At 37.3% G+C, this 21,131-nt stretch overlaps 1 protein-coding gene across 3 annotated transcripts in view; it reads left to right on the top strand.

Annotated features, from left to right (window-relative positions):
* ARHGAP5 (Rho GTPase activating protein 5) overlaps window positions 1-21,131 on the top strand; it is a 48,275-nt gene that overhangs the window by 973 nt on the left and 26,171 nt on the right. For 2 of the 3 annotated variants that reach the window (XM_027637776.1, XM_027637778.1), the window contains exons 2-3: window positions 6,756-6,865; window positions 10,729-14,627. In XM_027637776.1, the coding sequence (XP_027493577.1) occupies window positions 10,905-14,627 (3,723 nt within the window). In that variant the 5' untranslated portion in view covers window positions 6,756-6,865; window positions 10,729-10,904. The remainder of the gene's footprint in view (window positions 1-6,755; window positions 6,866-10,728; window positions 14,628-21,131) is intronic. The other variant, XM_027637777.1, reaches the window with a different exon arrangement.

Below are 21,131 nucleotides of genomic sequence, written 5' to 3'. Positions count from 1 at the left end.
CCCCCCCCCCCCCTTTTTTCCTTTCTGTGTACTTCTTTTCATTCTCATTATCCCCTGCTCATTCGCACCTTTTCTGTTCTTTCCCTCCTCTGCTAAATTTGAACACTTGTCCATTCGTCTCCTCCTTCCTTTCACCTTCAAATATTGCTCGATATTAAATTTCACAAAACTTCACTCTCCTAATGATGTGTGCATTTCTGTTTTTCCACCAGGTGGATTTTAAGGCTTTGGAATAGGGTAGTCAATTGCAGTGGTGCAGCTTGCAAGCATTTTGAATCCCTTAAACCAGCATAACCTTTAGACTCTCTCCACCCAAGGGAATCACCCAGAGACATACAGATATAATGCCGTGGTGTTGTAAATATAGGACATAAGGAATATAAACCACTGTTTTAATTAGAAATAGAAGCAGGACTATATAGTTATAAAAGGAAGACATACTTGTCACCTTCTCCCCATAATACACCCCACCCCTATGAACCCCCCCTCTTTTGCCCTCTCCTGTATTGCTTTTCATATCAGCGTGGAATATTTCCTTAATAAGTAGGAGGGAAACATTTTTAATCTAGACCAAAATAGGCCTGTGGGGGTATGTGTGTATTCTTTACTGTCATGCAGATAACTGGAGGATTTTTTTTCTTAATAAAGATTCTTGACAGAGATTTGAAAACTCTACACTGCAGAGTAAAAGCAGTAAAGAGAGAACAGCATTTGCTGGTCAACTGGACGTCCATTTTAAACCTGTGCATTGAAGCCAGTTGCAGCACTGATGCCTGTATACTTATTCTATAAATGAATGAGGAGTTAATAGGTGCTTTTTTTTTTTCAGCTGGGCTGTCTTACCTTCTGAAGGTTCTTTGGCATGACAGTCGTTTTCAGCAGTGATATCAGTGACCAGAGTTAACTGCCTTCTAATAAAACCCATACTCATTTATAGTATATTTAAGGATATTGCAAATATTCATCCAGGTGCATTTTTATGAGGGTTTATTTTAATTTTTGTGCTGCTTTGAAAATTATTTTTAAGAAGTATTAAAATTCTTAAAATTCTATAGTACTCTGCTAAAACTCAGTGTTGCTAGAGCTTAGGAAGTATGATGCAAATATGGTAGTTTTTAAAAGAAGTCTATTAAAGTATCAAAATTGTTTAAGCATTTGTTACATTATTACTAGCTTATTTTAGTATAAGTTGCTTTTAAGCTTGTAACATACAGAACTGAAGTAGCATGCTTTTTTTTTTCTTTTTTTTTTTTTTAAAAGTATCCCTATTTAAAACAACTGCCATTGTTGTAAAATGGTAAATAATTGCAGCCAGATGCCTTCCACTCCCTGGTATTGGACTTTACTTTAGCTAAGGTGTTGCATGTGTAACACAATCCAGTTAAATACTTTAGGCTCAGACTTAATTCTTTTAAAATGCTATATTTAGCACTAACAGAATCAAATGCTGCACATGTTTTTCAAGCTAAAGATAAAATATGCTTTCCTAAAGCCGTAGGTGTTTTTTCCATGTGCAGACTTTGTAGAAAAGAAAAGCACTGATCATAATAATAGATTGTTCTGTGTAACTTTCCCTGTTGGGACTTGTTATTTGAGTAGATGGTGCAAAAATAATTCCATTCTGTTTAATAAAGATATTAAAAGGATGTTGATGATATCTTAAGGCTTCCAAAAGTACTTTCTTGACACAAGATAAATCCCACGTACGGGCATCCTTCAGGAATATTTTGTATAAAACTTCAGAATACTCCCCTACGTTTAGTATGCTACTACGTGGTGTGTACCTAGGATTCCATGCATCAGGCATTCTTTGGGGGTGACACCCTCTGACCTTCGCTGAGAGAATGGAAGTTTGTGAAGCCGAATATCCGTCGCTAAGTTCTGCTGGCACGGTGACGTCGGTGAGCAGGCTGAAAACAGGCACATTTCTGGCCGTGACGTAGCTGTGCGAGTGAAGCCCGTGGTGCATTCCTGCTCGGCGATAAGGAAGGAATGCTGTCCAGAGGGGCCTGCCGCGGGCTCGCGCCGCTAGGGGGCTTTGTCCGCGCGGCGCTCCCGGGGCCGCCCCGCGCTTCCTCCTCTTCCAGGGCTCCGCAACTCGGGGCTCTGACTGACGGTTTCGTTTCTGCAGGTCCCAGTTACACTGGGAATTGTGTCCTAGGAATGCCAGCATTCCCCCTCCCCCTATCTGGGTTATTTCTTTCCTAATGGGCACACACAACTCGTAATCACTCCTTAATCGCTTCATTTATTTGTTGTTTTTTCTTTTTTTACTCTGAGAATTTTTAGCCTAGTGGTCAACGTAAGTGAGGTGGAAGACTTACATTTTACAGATTATTATTTAAACCCTCTCATCACTTCCTTATATTTACAGTTTCAGTGAAATATTTAAAGAAAAGCAAGTTGAAAATTCCTCCTAGGAAAATCTGAAACAATCATCATGAAGTTACTTTGAATTCGCATGCTAACTCTGTTTTTCTAGTCACTTAACACCTATTGGAAAGCAAAATAATTAATCTGTGGCTGGTTCTGCACACTACATTTTTTGTTAAATAAGAGTTGTTTTTTTGAGTTAGAATTCCCACACAGTTTTGCAACTCTGCATCAAACAGTTGACATACAAACATGACAGAAGAACGTTCACTTTAAAAACCAAAACCAATACCCACATGCACAATTTTTTGGAAATGTGTATATTGTTGTATTTTGGCATTAATTTATTTAAGTTGGCTAATTATCATGCAGAATATTATTTGCTGCTTACTTATACCTTTTCCCTTGCTCATTTCGTAATTTTAAAAAGTGGATAACCAGTGTTGTCATTTTATGCAGGTGGAAATGACACATGTGGCTTGTGCAAGGTCAAACAACAAACTACTGTTTGAATTAAGTCTTAGAACTCCATGATGTTGCATCCTGGCTTCTATACTGCAGTTACTCGTGAAGCTAATAATGTGAAATGATCCAGATATGTGGATCAGTGAAATTAGTTGAAGTTCCTGTTACCATGATGTAAATTTTCATTTTTTTTTTTCCCCAGAAAAAGCATTTTAGCCCCTTTTCTGTCCTTACCTGGATCCCTCCTTTCTCATTGCCTCTTTTTCTTTCTTCTGTTTCTATAAGTTCTTTGATGAATTGGCTTTGTAAAATTACTCCATTAGTTCTTTTGTGTTCTTCCTGAGTAACTCTGTAAATACACCTGATCAGGTAGTCTTGCTGTGAGAAACTTCTCTGAGCACTATGCATATCTTTGGTAGGAGCTTATCCTTTCAAAAGGAATTAAAAGTTTATTTTTCCTGTAAACTTGCACTGTTTCCTTTCCTGTTAAAATACAGGCTTTGAACCTATATTGAGTGCTTTCAGATATTCAGAAATCTGAAGATAAGTAACTTGAGAGGCCTGAGTTCAGAATACTGCAGTGCTGGTAATTTGAACCTTTTCAGTTTACCTGTTTATTGTACCCTGGTCTCATTTATGTAGATTGGTGTTTTTTTGTTTGTATGAGGTGGGGTTTTTTTTGTTTGTTTTTGTTTATTTGAGTTTTTTGTTGTTTTTTGTTTGTTTTTTTGTGGAGAACAACAATGATAATAGATGCCTCTGGCTTGTGAGATTCCAGCTAAAGAATGATATTTTGTTTTGATTTTACAAATAATGTTTAGACCCTGATTTAATTTTAGGTAATACACTGGTGGTCTTCAGTGTATTATTATTGATAGAAGACATTTAGTGAACTTAGTAGGACCTAGGAGCTTTGAACTTCATTTTTTAAACACAGTTTCCCTGTTTTGCTTTATAGTATGAAGTTGGACAGTTGGGGTTTTTTTTCCTCTTTTTTTTTTTTTTTTAATAAATTGATTACTTTGCTTTTGTATGCAAAGAATTTTCTAGGCTACAGAACTCCCTTAGGGATAGTAGTTGTTATCATACTAACCACATCTGAAATCAACAGTGGTTGGAGTAATCCATTCTCATCCTTCATTTACCTAGCATGATTAATCCACTTAATACCACTTCAATTGTATTCCTTTTCAGTCACAGTATCACTACTGAAGGCATTTCAAGATATTGTCCTTTACTGTCTTGTTGCTTTATTATCAGCCACGTGTTGGCTGATACTTAGCTAATTTTACCAGAGAGTGTTGCATTTACCTTTATTTATAAATAAGATTTCAAGTACTGTTACTTAATTAAGGTTACCAGCACTTGTGAAGGCAAGAGTATTGGCATGTGACTAAAGAGCAAGGGACACATTAAGTGGTTAGGACCTCAGCAGACTTAGATGATTTGAAATTGTTGAAAAGGTGACATTGGTATATTCTCTATCTGGTTTCATTTCTACAAAGGATTTTCATTTGAAGGGAAGATTTCTTATGCTTGTTTGAATGAAAAAGATAACTCTTGGTAAATACTGAATGAGAAATGACAACATTACATTAAGGTATATCAATGTATTTTTTTTTAACTGGTTGTCGAAGGGAAAACGGTTTAATTGTTATTCTGTTATGTTTTGGATAGAGCTGTAGTTACTGATGGGCTGATAGGGAGTGTGGGTACTGTACTAAATATTTTCCAATGCCAAGTTTTGGTTCTCAAAAAGTAAGAAGTGAGGAATGACTTGGTGTAAAAACTTGGAGTCACAGTCCTTGATATTATGAATGCACAGTGCTTTCAGACTCAACCTCCAAACCATTTCAGTGATACCTATTGTGTTTGAATTTACTTTGTGAACTGCTGCAGAGGTCGCAGTAACTTTCTGTTGGTGTATTTGTATACCTTGCAAAGCAGACTAGGCTGTGATGGCCCTTTTATTCATGTGTGCCTTTCTTTACTTGGCCAGGTAATTTACAAACTCTATGGCAAGACTGTGGTAATTAAAACTAACCCTGAAAAATACTGATCCATGAACTTTTGTGTCTAGACAGCACTACAGAGTGAGTAAAGGACTCGGAGAAAACACTCTATTTTCCCTGTTGGCAGTTGCTTAAATAGTTGATGGTCATAAGGAATTCTGTAGACTCTTTCAGACAACATATTGGCTTCAGCCATGTTAGGTCTAAAACATTTTTAGATTCAAAAAGCAAATTTGGAAGGTGTTGAGAAATATTCAGAGTGTTTATCTGTAGGTGATTTTCTTGACTATGGGCCCATCTACAAGTTCCTGTGCAGCCACAATTACTAAATAATGATAGGTGATTAATTGTTCCAGTATTTATTACTTGCTATTAATATGACATTCTATTCTAATGTTTAGAATTCAGCTCAGAAGATTTCGGGAAACATTATTTGAAAAATAGGACTTTTTCTGGCCTCTTAATGCTTCTGACTGATCTTGTGGAGGCCTGTCTTTGATCTTTCTCTAGTGGCAGTGTCCCCCAAGCCTCAGATGGATTCTTGGAGGCAGACATCCTTTTCTCTCCCTCTGTCTGCTCTTCCACATACTGGGTTCTTCAGAGTCCCATAGTCTTGTTTCCTTGTGAGCAGCTGTCTGCTCTGCTCCTCTAGCTGTGGACATAAAGGAGTGTCACAGCTAGGAGGTAAGGGCAGGGAGCAGCACTTACCTCCTGTCTTCTCTTTCGAGTGATAGAATTTAGCACTGGAGCTTGGCTAGGCTTAATGCAGGACTGATGACCTGTGCCTATTGATTTTAGTGTTGTTTGATACCACAAGATGAGTTACTATTTTGCTGTTAGTTGCAGCGTTACGGTGGTATAGGTATATTGTTTATTAGTATTGCCCAACCTTTTTTGTCCAAAAGAGAATTTACTAAAGCTTAGGCTTTTTCAGCTAGTTGTATTATTCCACAGCAAAGTGGAATTTCTAATAATATAATTGTAAATGGCAAAACAAGAAAAAACTCTCCTGTACCATTTTGGTGTAATGTTTAGCACATAGATAGCATGGTGCTGCATCTTGCTTAAAAATGATACCTTTCCTTAGCTGAAAATGGCTTCATAATGATCCACTGCAAGTGCCCCAAGTTCCTGTCCTTTTCTGCATCATGGTGTGTACATCACTGGCCTGGCAAAGTCTGGGCTTTTTGTGTATGCAAAGGGAAGAACAATGGAAGAGAGTTCCGTTTTTGGTTACTTCACAGTACCATCCCTGCAGTAAAATCAACAGTTAACAAAGTTATACTAATAATTTGTACCCGAGTTGAGAATTCAAAATCTTCAAATATGATTATACTTCCAATTTCTAATTTGTCACAGTTTATGAGGCCTTTTAATGTAGAAATGCTGTAGTATAGGTAAAAGAGTTCTGACGTAGATAAGTGTTTTTTTCTAGTAGTAAAATATATGTACATGTAATCAGACTTAGATTAATTTCATATATTTTGTACTTACTGACTGTGCCAACTTCATCTTAGAAAACTATGTTCTAGATAGTTTAGAATTCCAAATTCTACAAGTGATTAGTGATTTTTATATCTCACATTTTGTCTGTTATCTGAGAAACTATATTAGTTTTTTTCAGAAGAGGCTTCTGCAACTCAGGTATTGTTAAAATAACAAGTTGAACTTTAAATCTCAGTTGCTTAAGAACTGTCCCCTCTCTGTCTCAAGTATTATTAGCTGTGCTTGCAGGATTTAAACCCTCTAAACCTAGAGGAAGACCAGCTGGAGCTCTTGAGTTTTGTTTATGGCTTTAAAATGAGGAAAATGATCCTCATGCATAGGTGAAAGGTACCCTCTCTGATTGCTGCTTCTGCTTTCATAAAATTGAAACTTTTAATGATGCTTACTTTTTGTTTTCAGATCCCTCAGGGAAGGACTTACTGAAGGGCACTGTTTAAATGTGTGACATCACTGCAGGAAGATCACAGCAGGCTAATAACCATCTTGCTTTGCACCTTTTTTTCCTAAGGGTAAGTTTGGGCTGTAGGTGTTGTGTTTAAGGGGGGAGGTGGGTGAATAAGTACAAGATGCTACACCTTATTTTCTTTATAACTGCATTTGGAAATATAGAAGTCTGTAGAGACAAGGTTCTACAGTTCATCTGTAGATGGTCAGAGATTCATCACACAAAGTGATGTCATACACTTTGTATCTTCTGAGTTCTTCAGAATTTTCATGAGAGATACTATTTTCAAGTCTAAGATTGAAATTACTTGGGGAAATCAAACAACCCCTCCTTTGAATCTGTAACAGAGATGGAGAGGGGGAGGTGAAGTAATGAATCAGAGTGTTTACAATTAGTTATAATTGAATTAGGCAGATTGAAGCAAGATAATGGAACTAACTTACCATGAATTTCCAGTGTGTATACTTTAAAACTGTACAAAACCATAAAATACCTTTGCATTAGTGGTATAGTGAAATGGAAAGTCTTCCATTTGGGGAGCAATTTAATGATGATTACATATTAAATGCGAAGCCATTATAATGTCAGATTTTTACCAGTTTTATTACTTAATTAACGTATATTTCATTTTGTGACTTTACTTTGTACAATCAGGGCAAAGCAGAAACTTTATTAAAAAAAATAAAACCACAGTGGTTTTAAATATTTTCAGTGATTCAACTCCCACTATGATGAAAATCTTCCATGTCAGAAACTTTACGAGAGACTGATGTGTTTGTTTTCCCTTTGTCAGTGTCCCATTTCACCTTACTCTTTGTACTTACTCACTTAAAAATATATTGATTTAACAAGACATTTTATAGACTGAGGAGGAACAACTTTTGCTACGTGAGGATGTAGAGTATATGAAAATATTGATTGTTTCTTATAAACTAATTGCAAATCGACAGTGTCTTCCTGATGAAATATAATAATCCTGTGGATGAAGATTTTTGTGTTTAGTCCACATCACATCTGTACTGTGCTGTGGCAAACAGAAAACATTTTATGGTGAAAGTAATGAATAAACTTCTCGTTCTAACAGTGTGAATGATACTGCTATGATAAGCTTTGCTTTAGAAAGAAAACAGTGGGTTTATTTGTAGTAATATAAATAGTGGCTTGTAAAGGATGTTACTTTTGCTAAGTATTTTTATTCCCAGAGCCACTTTCTGTTAGTTCTAAATTCTGTAGTTTGAGTGTAGTAAACACAGTGGAAACAGTGGAACGTTCTCTTTTCTGAATGTCTTTAAATAATCTGATTTAAACAAAAAATAACTCTACGGCATAAAAGTTTCAGTTCTTGCGATCTAAAAGGTCTCAAATATAAAAATTGGATTTTTTTCTTTGTGTTTTATAATGAAATGGATACCTGTTTTTTCTAAAAACAGTACTTTCCTTGACTGATTTTTGTAACCGAAAGCTGGTTTTATGTGTGTGGTTTTTATTTTATAGTTTTGTTTATTAATTTCAATACAAATGTAGTTACATATATACTATGTTTCTGGTCAGAACATTGGTTTTCCATTTCTAGGTGTTAGTAAGTTGGAAAACTGCTTTGGCTGGGGGTTGTTTCTATACACAAGATACTAAAGGTTTCAATATTTTTATCTTCTCTTACAATTTTTAGTGATATAAATACTTCTGCTGCATGTCTTCAAACTCAGATGTGTTTTAACACTTGTGAATTAGTTTTACAGGTATTAAAGCAGATTTTGAGAGCTGTTTGGATAACAGATTCTACACATTTTAAACTAAAGGAAGATACAATACCCTTCTTAACAAATTGTTGCTAAGAATGACAAAGTGTATAACAAAGCTGAGATATTGAGACTAAAATTTCCGTATTGATGCTTGTTATACTCTTCTTCTTAAAAGGACTGTTTAAAGATTTGTTTACGTACATTGTGTTGCTACTCTACAAATGTTATAGTAGGTATATTAAGTACAGGAGAATGTACCTTTCATTCATAGTGCCGTGTGATAAGCTGTCTTTTTACCAAGAAAATGGGAAGAATATTCTTACCGAAATATTTTCACAGAATATAGAACAGTGTAGGTTGGAAGAGACCTCTGGATGTCCTTCCTGCTCAGGCAGGGTCACCTAGGGCAGGTTGCCCAGGCCTACATCTACATGACTTTTGAATATCTCTAATGCAGGATCCTTTACAACCTTTCTGGGCAAATCAGACCAGTGCTCGGTCACCCTTATAATGAAAAAAGTGTTTCCTGATGTTCATATGGCACCTGTCCTGTTATTGAGCACCACTGAAAAGAGTCTGACTCTGCCTTCTTTGCACCTTTCCTCCAAATATTTGTACACATTGAAGAGATCTCCCCTGAGTCTTCTCCTTGCCAGGCTAAAGAGTCCCAGGTCTCCCAGCCTTTCCTTAAGTGAGAGATGCTGTAGTGCTTTAAGCAGGTTAGTGCAGCAGGGGGTCACTTTCTCCACTAGCTCTGTATCTCTTGTGGTGTAGAACTGAACGCAGTGCATCAGCGGCTACAGTGTTGCGAAGACGGGAAGGTTCGCCTACCTTGATCTGCTGGCAGTACTTTGGCTAGTGCTGCTCAGGGTACTGTTAGCCTTGTTTACCACAAGTGCACATTGCTGGCTTGTGTTTGTGTCTGCTGAAATCCCCAGGTCCTGTTCTGTACAGCTGCTTTCCAACCAGATGGCTCTCAGCATATATTGGTACCTGGGGTTATTCCTCCCTGGGTGCAGGGACTGTATCAGCCACTCTTCCAGTTTGGTCAACAATGAACTTGCTGAGGGTACATTCCCCTCCATCGTCCAAGTCATTAATGAAGATTTTGAACAATATTGGACCCGGTATTAACCCTAGAACATCGCTAGTTACTGGTCCCCAACTAGATTTCATGCCACTGGCACAAACTGGTGGGCCCAGTCATTCGACCATTCAATTTTTTTATGTTTCTTCATAATGTAATTATGTCTAAAACAGTAAATATTTTTCCATTTGCAGTATGCATGCAAGCACAGTTTTCTAATTAATAACTGAGAGGTAATGGTAATTGTTACACTTGGATGACAGCTTCGATAAAACCACTGGAATCTTGTAATAATTGTATGGAAGTCTGAATGTAGATGTAGTAGTTTTTGTTTCCAGTTAATAAAAGATTTTGGGGTTTTTTTTGTAGAGACAGAAGGAATGCCACTACACTGTAGTCTTAAAATCTCATATTTAAGTCTTATTTTTACTATTTGTATGATGATATTTGTGTTTTTCTGTAGAATTCAGGTTAGAAACTTCTTAAAAGCAATTTATTATTAGTATTCAAATAAAGTAGTTTATTTCTGCAAATATGTAGCATTTGAGCCATGTGGACAACTGCCTGCTTTTACAACTTCTTATTTTGAAATTTTCTTTACTGCAGCCTAAGCCCAGGCCTACGAATGCACATAAAAGTAGTGTTATTCATGCAAATAAGCATGATATCTGGTGAAAACATGAGTGTAAACAGAAACATGTGAATATTTGATTGGGTTTAGAATTATGTTGTATTTATTGTAGTTGAAAATGCTTTTTAGTGCCTACTATTCATAAGCTAGGAAGGAAAACAGTAATTTGGGGGTTTGGGTGAGGGTTTTCTTATTTTAGGAGTATGCTGATTACCTATTAAATAGGTGATGAGCTGTTACTAAACTGTGCTTAAAACCTGTTTATTTTTAAATTTGTAGTATAAATAGCTTTAACATGAATGAATTACAAATTTAAGATCTCATTTAAAGTAGTTGTAGAGCTTTCATATACATAGAAAATCAGGGTAAGCAAGCAAAAGTGCTTCTTAAAATCTCTTATCTCTCACGAATATACCAAAGAAATACCTGCAATCTTGAAGTTTTTTTTTTCTCTTTGTATTTTTTAGGAAGATGATCACCCTCATCCTGATTATCTGAGGTTCTCTCGATGACAAGCTGAAGCAGGAACAACTGAAAGCTCTTTCTGGAACCCTGGATATACAATTTAAATTTGTAGGAACTTTTCCAGAATGAAAACCACATACAGTTACCTTGATAATTGCAAAAGGATGAGAGGAAAGTTATGATGGCAAAAAACAAAGAACCACGCCCTCCATCTTATGCTGTTAGTGTTGTTGGACTGTCTGGAACTGAAAAGGATAAAGGTAATTGTGGAGTTGGAAAGTCATGTTTGTGCAATAGATTCGTTCGTTCGAAAGCAGATGAATATTATCCTGAGCATACCTCTGTGCTTAGCACAATTGACTTTGGAGGAAGAGTTGTTAACAATGATCACTTTTTGTACTGGGGTGACGTAACACAAAGCGGTGAGGATGGAATTGAGTGCAGAATTCACGTAATTGAACAGACTGAGTTCATTGATGATCAGACTTTCTTGCCTCATCGGAGTACAAATTTACAACCGTACATAAAACGTGCAGCTGCCTCCAAACTGCAGTCCGCAGAAAAACTAATGTACATTTGCACAGATCAGCTAGGCTTGGAGCAAGACTTTGAGCAAAAACAAATGCCTGAAGGGAAATTAAGCATAGATGGATTTTTATTGTGCATTGATGTAAGCCAAGGATGCAATAGGAAGTTTGATGATCAACTTAAATTTGTGAATAACCTCTATATCCAACTCTCAAAATCTAAAAAACCCATAATAATAGCAGCAACAAAGTGTGACGAATGTGTGGATCATTATCTGCGAGAGGTTCAGGCCTTTGCTTCAAATAAGAAGAACCTCGTGGTAGTGGAAACATCGGCAAGATTTAATGTCAATGTTGAAACATGTTTTACTGCACTGGTACAAATGATGGATAAAACTCGTGGTAAGCCTAAAATAATCCCCTATCTGGATGCCTATAAAACTCAAAGACAGCTAGTTGTTACAGCAACAGATAAGTTTGAAAAACTTGTCCAAACTGTGAGAGACTATCATGCAACTTGGAAAACTGTTAGTAACAAACTGAAAAACCACCCTGATTATGAAGAGTACATAAATTTGGAAGGAACTAAAAAGGCCAAAAATACATTTTCAAAACACATAGAGCAGCTTAAACAGGAACATATTAGAAAAAGAAAAGAGGAATACATTAATGCATTGCCAAGAGCTCTTAATACTCTTCTCTCAAATCTTGAGGAAATTGAATTCTTGAGCTGGTCAGAAGCCTTGAAGGTAATGGAGAAAAGGCCTGACTTCCAGTCCTGTTTCGTAGTGCTTGAAAAAACGCCCTGGGATGAAACTGACCATATAGATAAAGTGAATGACAGAAGGATTCCGTTTGACCTTCTCACTACCCTAGAGGCAGAAAAAGTTTATCAAAACCATGTGCAGCATCTTATATCAGAAAAAAGGAGAGTTGAAATGAAGGAGAAATTCAAAAAAACTCTTGAGAAAATCCAATTCATTTCACCAGGACAGCCATGGGAAGAAGTTATATGTTTTGTGGTGGAGGACGAAGCATTTAAGTACATCACTGATGCAGATAGTAAGGAAGTGTATGGTAGGCATCAGAGGGAGATTGTTGAAAAAGCCAAAGAGGAGTTTCAGGAAATGCTTTTTGAACATTCAGAGCTGTTTTATGACCTGGATCTTAATGCAACACCAAGTACAGATAAAATGAGTGAAATTCATGCAGTTCTGAGTGAAGAACCTAGATACAAAGCTTTACAGAAACTTGCACCTGATAGAGAATCTCTCCTGCTCAAACACATAGGATTTGTTTATCACCCAACTAAAGAAACTTGTCTCAGTGGCCAAAATTGCACGGACATAAAAGTTGAGGAGTTGCTTGCCAACAGTCTTCTGCAACTAGACCATGGCCGCTCAAATTTATACCATGATAGTGCCAACATTGATAAAGTCAATCTTTTCATTTTGGGCAAAGATGGCCTTGCACAAGAATTAGCAAATGAAATTCGGACACAATCCACTGATGATGAATATGCATTAGATGGAAAAATATATGAACTGGATCTTAGACCAGTTGATGCCAAATCCCCATACCTGCTGACTCAGTTGTGGACCTCAGCCTTCAAACCACATGGTTGTTTCTGTGTGTTTAACTCTATTGAATCACTGAATTTTATTGGGGAGTGCATTGCAAAAATAAGGGCTGAAGCATCTCAGATAAGGAGAGACAAGTATATGGCTAATCTTTCATTTACGTTAATATTGGCTAACCAGAGGGACAGCGTTAGCAAGAATCTGCCTATTCTGAGACATCAGGGACAGCAATTGGCGAACAAGTTACAGTGTCCTTTTGTAGATGTGCCTGCTGGTACATATCCACGCAAATTTAATGAGACCCAAATAAAACAAGCTCTGAGGGGAGTACTGGAAGCAGTTAAACACAATTTTGATGTTGTAAGTCCAGTTCCCACCATTAAAGATCTGTCAGAAGCTGACTTAAGGATTGTCATGTGTGCCATGTGTGGTGATCCGTTCAGTGTGGATCTTATTCTTTCACCTTTCCTTGATTCGCACTCCTGTAGTGCTGCTCAGGCTGGCCAGAACAATTCTTTGATGCTTGATAAAATAATAGGTGAAAAGAGGCGTCGAATACAGATAACTATATTATCATATCATTCTTCAATTGGTGTAAGGAAAGATGAACTTGTTCATGGATATATACTGGTCTATTCTGCAAAGCGGAAGGCATCTATGGGAATGCTTCGGGCATTTCTTTCTGAAGTTCAGGATACGATTCCTGTCCAGTTGGTGGCCGTTACTGATAGCCAGGCAGACTTCTTTGAGAATGAAGCAATCAAGGAACTCATGACCGAAGGAGAACACATAGCAACAGAAATTACTGCTAAATTTACAGCTTTATATTCATTATCTCAATATCATCGTCAAACTGAGGTTTTCACGTTGTTCTTCAGTGATGTATTAGAGAAGAAAAACATGATTGAAAGTTCTTACATGTCAGACAGCACAAGGGAATCAACACATACAAGTGAAGATGTTTTTCCAAGATCTCCAAGAGGAGGTTCCCTTGATTATAATTACCCAGATTCGGAGGATGATGCCGAAGGGCCACCACCTTACAGTCCAATTGGTGATGATGTAAGGCTACTCCCAGCACCTAGTGATCGTTCAAAGTACCGACTGGATTTGGAAGGAAATGAATATCCTATTCACAGTACACCAATCAATTGTCATGACCATGAACGTAACCATAAAGTGCCTCCTCCGATAAAACCGAAACCACTTGTTCCAAGAACAAATGTGAAAAAACTCGATCCTAACCTCCTGAAAACAATTGAGGCAGGTATTGGCAAAAACCCCAGGAAACAACCTTCTCGAGTGCCTGCGGCACCACCAGAAGATATAGACCAATCTGACAACTATGCTGAACCTATTGACACTATTTACAAACATAAAGGCTTTGCAGACGATATCTATGCGGTTCCAGATGATAGTCAGAATCGTGTTATTAAAGTTCGAAACTCAATTGTTATGAATACCCAAGGTGAGGAAGAAAATGGGTTTGCTGATAGAGTATCCAAAGGTCATGGGGAAAGAAGACCATCAAAATACAAATACAAGTCTAAGACTCTCTTCAGCAAAGCCAAGTCTTACTATAGAAGAACGCATTCAGATGCAAGTGATGATGAGGCTTTTACCACCTCTAAAACTAAAAGAAAAGGAAGACATCGTGGAAGCGAGGAAGACCCACTTCTTTCACCTGTTGAAACATGGAAGGGTGGCATAGATAACCCTGCTATTACATCAGATCAAGAGTTGGATGATAAAAAAATGAAAAAGAAACCCCACAAAGTAAAAGAAGATAAGAAGGTAAGTCAGTTGATTTAAATTTTATTTACAACTTCTGGTGCATTTTAAAAAGGGAAGAATCAAAATATGCAAGAGTTGCACTCTATTTTGAAACTGGTGCTTTAAAATTTTCATGTAATATTGTTTAATTTTTGTTTCGAGTTTCTATTAAGTTGCTTAGAACTAGCAAACCTTAGGGAATGAGATGATTTGTCTACTTAAGCAGGTGTTCAATAAGTTTCAGTTATTTTAACCTCTCTATGTACTATTAGCAAATTTGCAGATGCCATGAAGTTGGGGGGGGTCGTGTCGATCTGCTGGAAGGCAGGAGGGTTTTTCAGAGGGACCTGGACAAGCTGGAGAGATGGTCTGATTCTGACAGGATGAGATTCAACAAGGCCAAATGCCAGATCCTGCACTTGGGCCACAGCAACCTCCTGCAGCACTACAGGCTGGGCACAGAGTGGCTGGAGAGCAGCCAGACAGAAAGGGACCTGGGAGTTTGGATTCCCAGGAAGCTGAACACAAACCAGCAGTGTGCCCAGGTGGCCAAGAAAGCCAATGGCATCCTGGCCTGGATCAGGAACAGTGTGGCCAGCAGGTCCAGGTAAGGACCTGGAGTACTATGTCCAGCTGTGGACCTCTCAGTTCAGGAAGGATATTGAGATGCTGGAGCAGGTCCAGAGAAGAGAAACAAGGCTGGTGAAGGGACTCCAGCATAGGTCCTATGAGGAAAGCCTGAGGGAGTTGGGGCTATTTAGCCTGGAGGAGAGGAGGCTCAGGGGAGACCTCATCACTCTCCACAACTACCTGAAAGGAGGTTGTAGCCAGGTGGGAATTGGTCTCTTCTCCCAGGCAACCAGCAGTAGAACAAGAGGGCACGGTCTTAAGGTGTGCCAGGGGAGGTTTAGGTTGGATATTAGGAAAAAAGTTTTTACAGAGAGAGTAATCAGGCATTGGAATGGGCTGCCCACAGATGTAGTGGATTCACCGTCCCTGGAGGTTTTTAAGATGAGACTGGATGCGGCACTTAGTGCCATGGTCTAGTAACCATGACGGTGTTGGATCAAGGCAAGGGTTGGACTTGATGATCTCAGAGGTTTTTTCCAACCCAGTCGATTCTATGATTCTGTGTGGAGGCTTCCTACCATTTGAGTTAGGTACCTTTTTTGTTTGTTTTTTTTTTTTTTTTAAATAAAGCTGCTTTGTGAGTTTTTGAGTAGAACTGGTTCTTTCAGTTTGCAGTTCTTGCTGTTGGAATGAGTTTTAGGGCTAGTGAATGAAAGGAGTGGTTTCTTTTTAATTCTCAGTTCAACCTGGAACTCTAAAACAAGAGCATGAAAAGGAAACTTTGCATAGTGGTTTTACTGACTGCTGCATTTTCCTAGTGTGGGCAAACAAGTAATCAAGTTGAAAGTTGTGCTACCTGTAGGATTCTCTGTTCGAGTAAGATACAAGGAACGCAACAGGGAAATAAAGGGAAGATGATAATGTTGCATTCTACTTAAAAAATGTTTAATTTTAATCTTTAATGCCCGATAGTTACTTTTTGGCTTACTGCCTTAAAAGTTGTTATATCAAGGTAGTGTTGTGATCTAGGTTCTAGATGGACACTTATAGTTTAGATTTTAATTCATTTTACTTTCTCAATCATTGTGTTGGGTGTAATGTTTGACATGAAATCAACGGTCTTTCTGATCAGTTAGATTTTTTTTTTCTTGTCTGCAAGTAAGCCAATTTTAATATTATCTTTTGTAACATTTTAAAAATGTCCCTTTTAGCTTAAATCTGACAGTACTTGTATAGCAGTTAGAAATATGTTTTGTTAAAGTAGAGCGTAGTTAAATTTTAGTAATAGATTAAATTCTGTATTGCACTTCCTGGTATGCAGCTGTGATTTGAATTACACATGACTGATTTAAAGGGCACTAAATTTTCTTAAGGCTTACTCATAAGCATTGGATAATGATGCCTTGTGGGTATAAAATCATATGATTAAAAATACTTCGAAATTACTCTTTTGGGGAAACTTAGATGTTTTTAAAAAAAATAATTTATATGCTTTTCATAGAATCATTGAATATCCTGAGTTGGAAGGAACCCACAAGGATCATGGAGTCCAACTCCTAGACTCCTTTTAATTGAATTAATCTTGCTACATGGAAATGGAAGTGTAGTTTCATAATCTTCCTACTGTCCCAGCTGTGTTGAGTTGACAGAAAGTTACTCTGAGTTGGATATTTATGTTTTAAGCTGAGTAGGCCTAGTATAGTGGGGTCTTTTCTTCTTGGTACCGTGTCAGGAAACCTCCTGATATCTTCAGCAATGCCTCCACTTTTGGTTTTGGCCTGTTGAGAGGAAGCCTGAATTGAAAGTTTCAGGCTGTTCTAAATTTTTCTAGTGGTTACAACTCTTGAAGAGTAGAGTTGTTTTAAGTTCTTTTTAATGTTGCTCTTGGTTGTTTTGGGTGGTTGGTTTTGCTTTGGTTTGTGGTTTGGTGGTGGTGTCTATTGGCGGTGTGGTGGGTTTTTTGGTTTTTTTTAAACTCACAACTAACAGGGCTGCTACTCTCAAATTAGTCACAGAAAACTTCTAATAGTAATAGAAATTATTGTAATGATTGAGAAAACAAATTTAACTTGTTAGTGAAAATGCTTGCAAACTTTCAAAATATCTAAGAATGTTGAGTGCTCAGTGCTTTCGATAAGTAGTAACTTCTCTGTGTTAGCTTGCATTAAGTTGAAGTGAGTGTAGTTCCAGTTCAAGTGATGGGCCATTCTAGTTTGTAATATACTTTGGGTTTTCTAACTTAATTTTTTTTCAGAAGAGATGCAGTTTTATTAGTTTTGGAACTTATTCACTATGTTTTCTTGTGTTTTAGATGAGCAACTAGCAGTCTCTTGTTACAAAAACTCAAAAATTACTCAGATTATATTTTCCTTGTTGAGTAAAATTGTTCCTCTCTATAAAAAAGGAACATAAGATACATAGGATACATTCTTGCTATAATTATAGCGATGCTGAAATACAGAAATCTTACGAACAAAATGAATTTATTTGGAAAAACTCGTACTTTGAAATCTGAGGTCCTAATTGTCTTTTGCAATGATTTTTTTTAATCGGCTTTGTACTGTGGTGTTGCTTTTTAAAGCCTAAATATGATGTAACATACTTGATACTCCTTGTATCTTTGTTGGTTTGAGATGTGATGTTTCTCTGTGGGTTTCTTGTAAAGCATTGTAGGAAAGACATTACCTTGCTAATGGATTCTCATTCTGTCCTGATGCTTTCAGGACCCCAGTCTCCCAGCTTACAATGGGCACTAAGACAGATATAGGGAGGTAGGAGATGGGTGTAGTGTGATTGTAGGCTTCAGGTAAAAAAATTGAAGAATGCAAAGAGTTGGGTGGGTAGAAAGGAGGAAGTGAGATTTGCCTAACAGTAGGAGAATGGCAGCTGTAGTTTGGCTATCACATGTTACAAACTTTAAACATCTATTGCGAACACGTGTTATTAAAGGCAGAAGTAAATATTCAGAATTCTGTTACTTTTTGCTATTTGGAAGCATAAATTAAAATGTTTTACTGTGAAGGTATAGTAATGAGAAGTCTGCGGTGAGCAGGTAATGTTACTTTCAAGGTCATCTACTGATTCTTATTACCGAAGGAAATCAAACAATTTAAAACTGAGACCAGTTAAGGAAGTGTGCTTTGGTCTGAATTATTTGCCCATTATTTTTGTCCATAACAGTGTGCTAGTGTTCTTAGATCTTGTTTCAGTATACTGGTAGTCAGAAGTGGAAGAGAACTCTCCATGAGCTCTGTTTTCAACTATCACAGAAATAAGTTCTCTGAAAACTTTTATCCCCTCATTCTCACTACTCTATAAAACTTATCCAGAGCTTCTATTTCCTCTGTGTTGGTGAAGAATCTTCTTGCAATTCCTGGTTTTCACCTTTCCTGTGGTAAGCTTTCTCCTGAAATGTTTGTGTTCTGTCACCTTCAAACAGGTGAAGAGAAAATGGCTACTTGATCTGAGTTTTAGAAGATTTAAAAGAAAATGAAATTTTCTTCTGAACTTATGTTTTTGCATGAGGATGACTGAAACTGTGTATATTATCGCAAAGAATGTCACAGCAGTGCATCATATAATACTACTGTTTGTTGATGCCTCCTAGAAATTACTACCTGACAAAATTGTGTGATCGCACTTTTCTTAGCTGCAGTTACTGTGACTTTAGGAACCTTTGACCTGTTCTTGTCCTTGATAACTTCCAATTAATGACTTCCTACCATATAGTACAGGTGATTTATAGTACATACATGTAGTACCTGTACATTGCAGTACATGCTGCACGCACCGTACAGCACATAACTTTTGTTAGTCGTGCATTCCAGGGCATGATTTTGCGTTGGTCTGTGATGGTCCTTTTTGTTGTTGAATATCACGTTTCTTCTCCTACTCCAGTTGTCTCAGTAGGTTCCTGTATGCCATCAACAAGTGCCTTACTTGAGTCCAGACTGGTGAAACCAACTGATGGTTGTTCTGTCTTTGTGTCTAGAAACCAATACATATTTTCACTGGAGAAGGTCGAATCGGTCCAGTATAGTCTGACTTGTGAAACACCCACCTTTATCCTTAATACCACATCTAAATTTTCTGAAAAAAGTATTGTGTGGCCTTACATGTGCTATTAACAAGCGGACTGTTGAACTTTTTCTGGTAGGGATGTATATAAAGAGAAGTGGAAAGAAGGACAAAAAAGAAAGCAGACTTGCTTCAGTCACAGGACTTTTTAGCCAAGCTCATGTGGAGTTGTGTGAGCACACTGAGTTTGTAAGCTTTCAAGTGCATGCTGTGTGCTAGTATTTGTTAAGCTATGATGGCCTTTTTTCTTCCCCTACAGAACTTTTTCTGTCAAGTTTCTCTTCAGGAAAAAAGCACCTTGTTTTTGCTGTTATTAAACAAAATAGCTCTCAGATTTAATGCATTTTCCAGTATGCATTTGGCATGCTTTCTGTGTTTGATTTAGCTCATTAGCGGTGTTCATGAACTTGGAGGAACTAAGCACCGTGTACAATGTTCATATGCAGCTTTGCCTCAGTTGTTTTTCTTTGCCAAGTTAGACCTTTCCAGCTGAGATTAATGCTCGTTCATATCCGGGTCTCTTTCAAAAATTGCAAGTGGGAACTACAAGTAGATGCTTATCACAATTAGAATCTTTAAGACTGTAATATTAAGGTGTAGTATAAACATGATTGGTGTTGGTACACATGAAAAGCAGCAGCCTTGCAAGCTATATCATAAATTATTTTTGTCTTCGGTTTAACTTGATGAGTTTGGGGATACAGAACAACAGAAATTGCAGAAACTTTGAGGCCGGGAAAGGGCATGAACATTCCTAGAGCATAATGATCTTGCTGAAGGAAGCCTTCTAATATCTCAGACAGGAGGAACCTCTTCATGCGTGTGCAGTAACCTTGAAACTGCAAGTGTAATGCAGTTTATGAATTAATATAAGGCCTGAACCATAGTACTCCTTGGCTTTTCATTGTTCTAATTGCATTCTTCTTATGTGTAAACATAAATATTTAAAAAGTCATTTATCAATTATTATTGATTTAATCTATTAGTATTATTACCACATGAAATAATAGCAAACCTTGTCTTAATTTAGTAATTCTCTGTAGCAGGAATTCCATTACTTTAAATGAGTCGGAGAACTTTTTTCAGTATTTCAGCAAGAAATATCCACTAGCATCTGGATGAATTCTCACATATTTTACTCTGACTTGTTTTAGAACATGATGTAAGTAATACAGTTTTGGTCATTTTTTTATGCTTAAACTTGTTTGGTGCCATTATAATTTCAAAAGTATATTAATTTTTTTGTTTAAGCTACTACTGAAATAGTGTCAGGAACTGTAGAGCCCATGTGTGTTGCTCTCTGTTTTAATAAGACTATGGTAAACATGTGAGCAACGGAAGATTCACTTACATTTTTATTCAAGTGTTCTTGTGTAAGTTCAGTGGTTGATTTAGCGAAGTACTGTTTACTTCAGACTGGAATGTGCAGTGAAATTTTTTTTTCTCCTGAGGAGTAGAGGAAATACCAGAATCTGTGCTTTCAGGTTTCATCTGTTCAAATTTAACACTCTTAATATGCATATTTAGAACCATATTTCTTCCTGAGCCTCTGTAGTTTAAAACTTACTGTAACAAGCTGGAATTCTAAAAATGGCAGAATGTGTAAAGGGAAGAAAGAGCATATTAGGGACTCCATCATCTGCGTTATTCTATGTCATATAGTTTCTGAAGAGCTGGCTATGAATTAGAGATTACAAATATTTTATTAAGCCTGTAAATGCTGTTCATGGTGTGTGGTTTTAGCGTGTTTTACTAGTCTTGAAAATATTGACTTTGCCCTTCATGAACCCAGGGCTGACTGCAAATGAAGGAGGCAGAAAGTTTCCTTTGTATCGAAAGTAGTAGTGAAGCTTGTGGGAGGTAGAGAAGTGGCTGGAT

Source organism: Corapipo altera, unplaced genomic scaffold, assembly GCF_003945725.1.
Source record: "Corapipo altera isolate COAL_440 unplaced genomic scaffold, ASM394572v1 23, whole genome shotgun sequence".
NCBI classification, from domain to species: domain Eukaryota; kingdom Metazoa; phylum Chordata; class Aves; order Passeriformes; family Pipridae; genus Corapipo; species Corapipo altera.
Note: the sequence above shows the minus strand (reverse complement) of the source record. Positions and strands in the feature narration are given on the sequence as shown.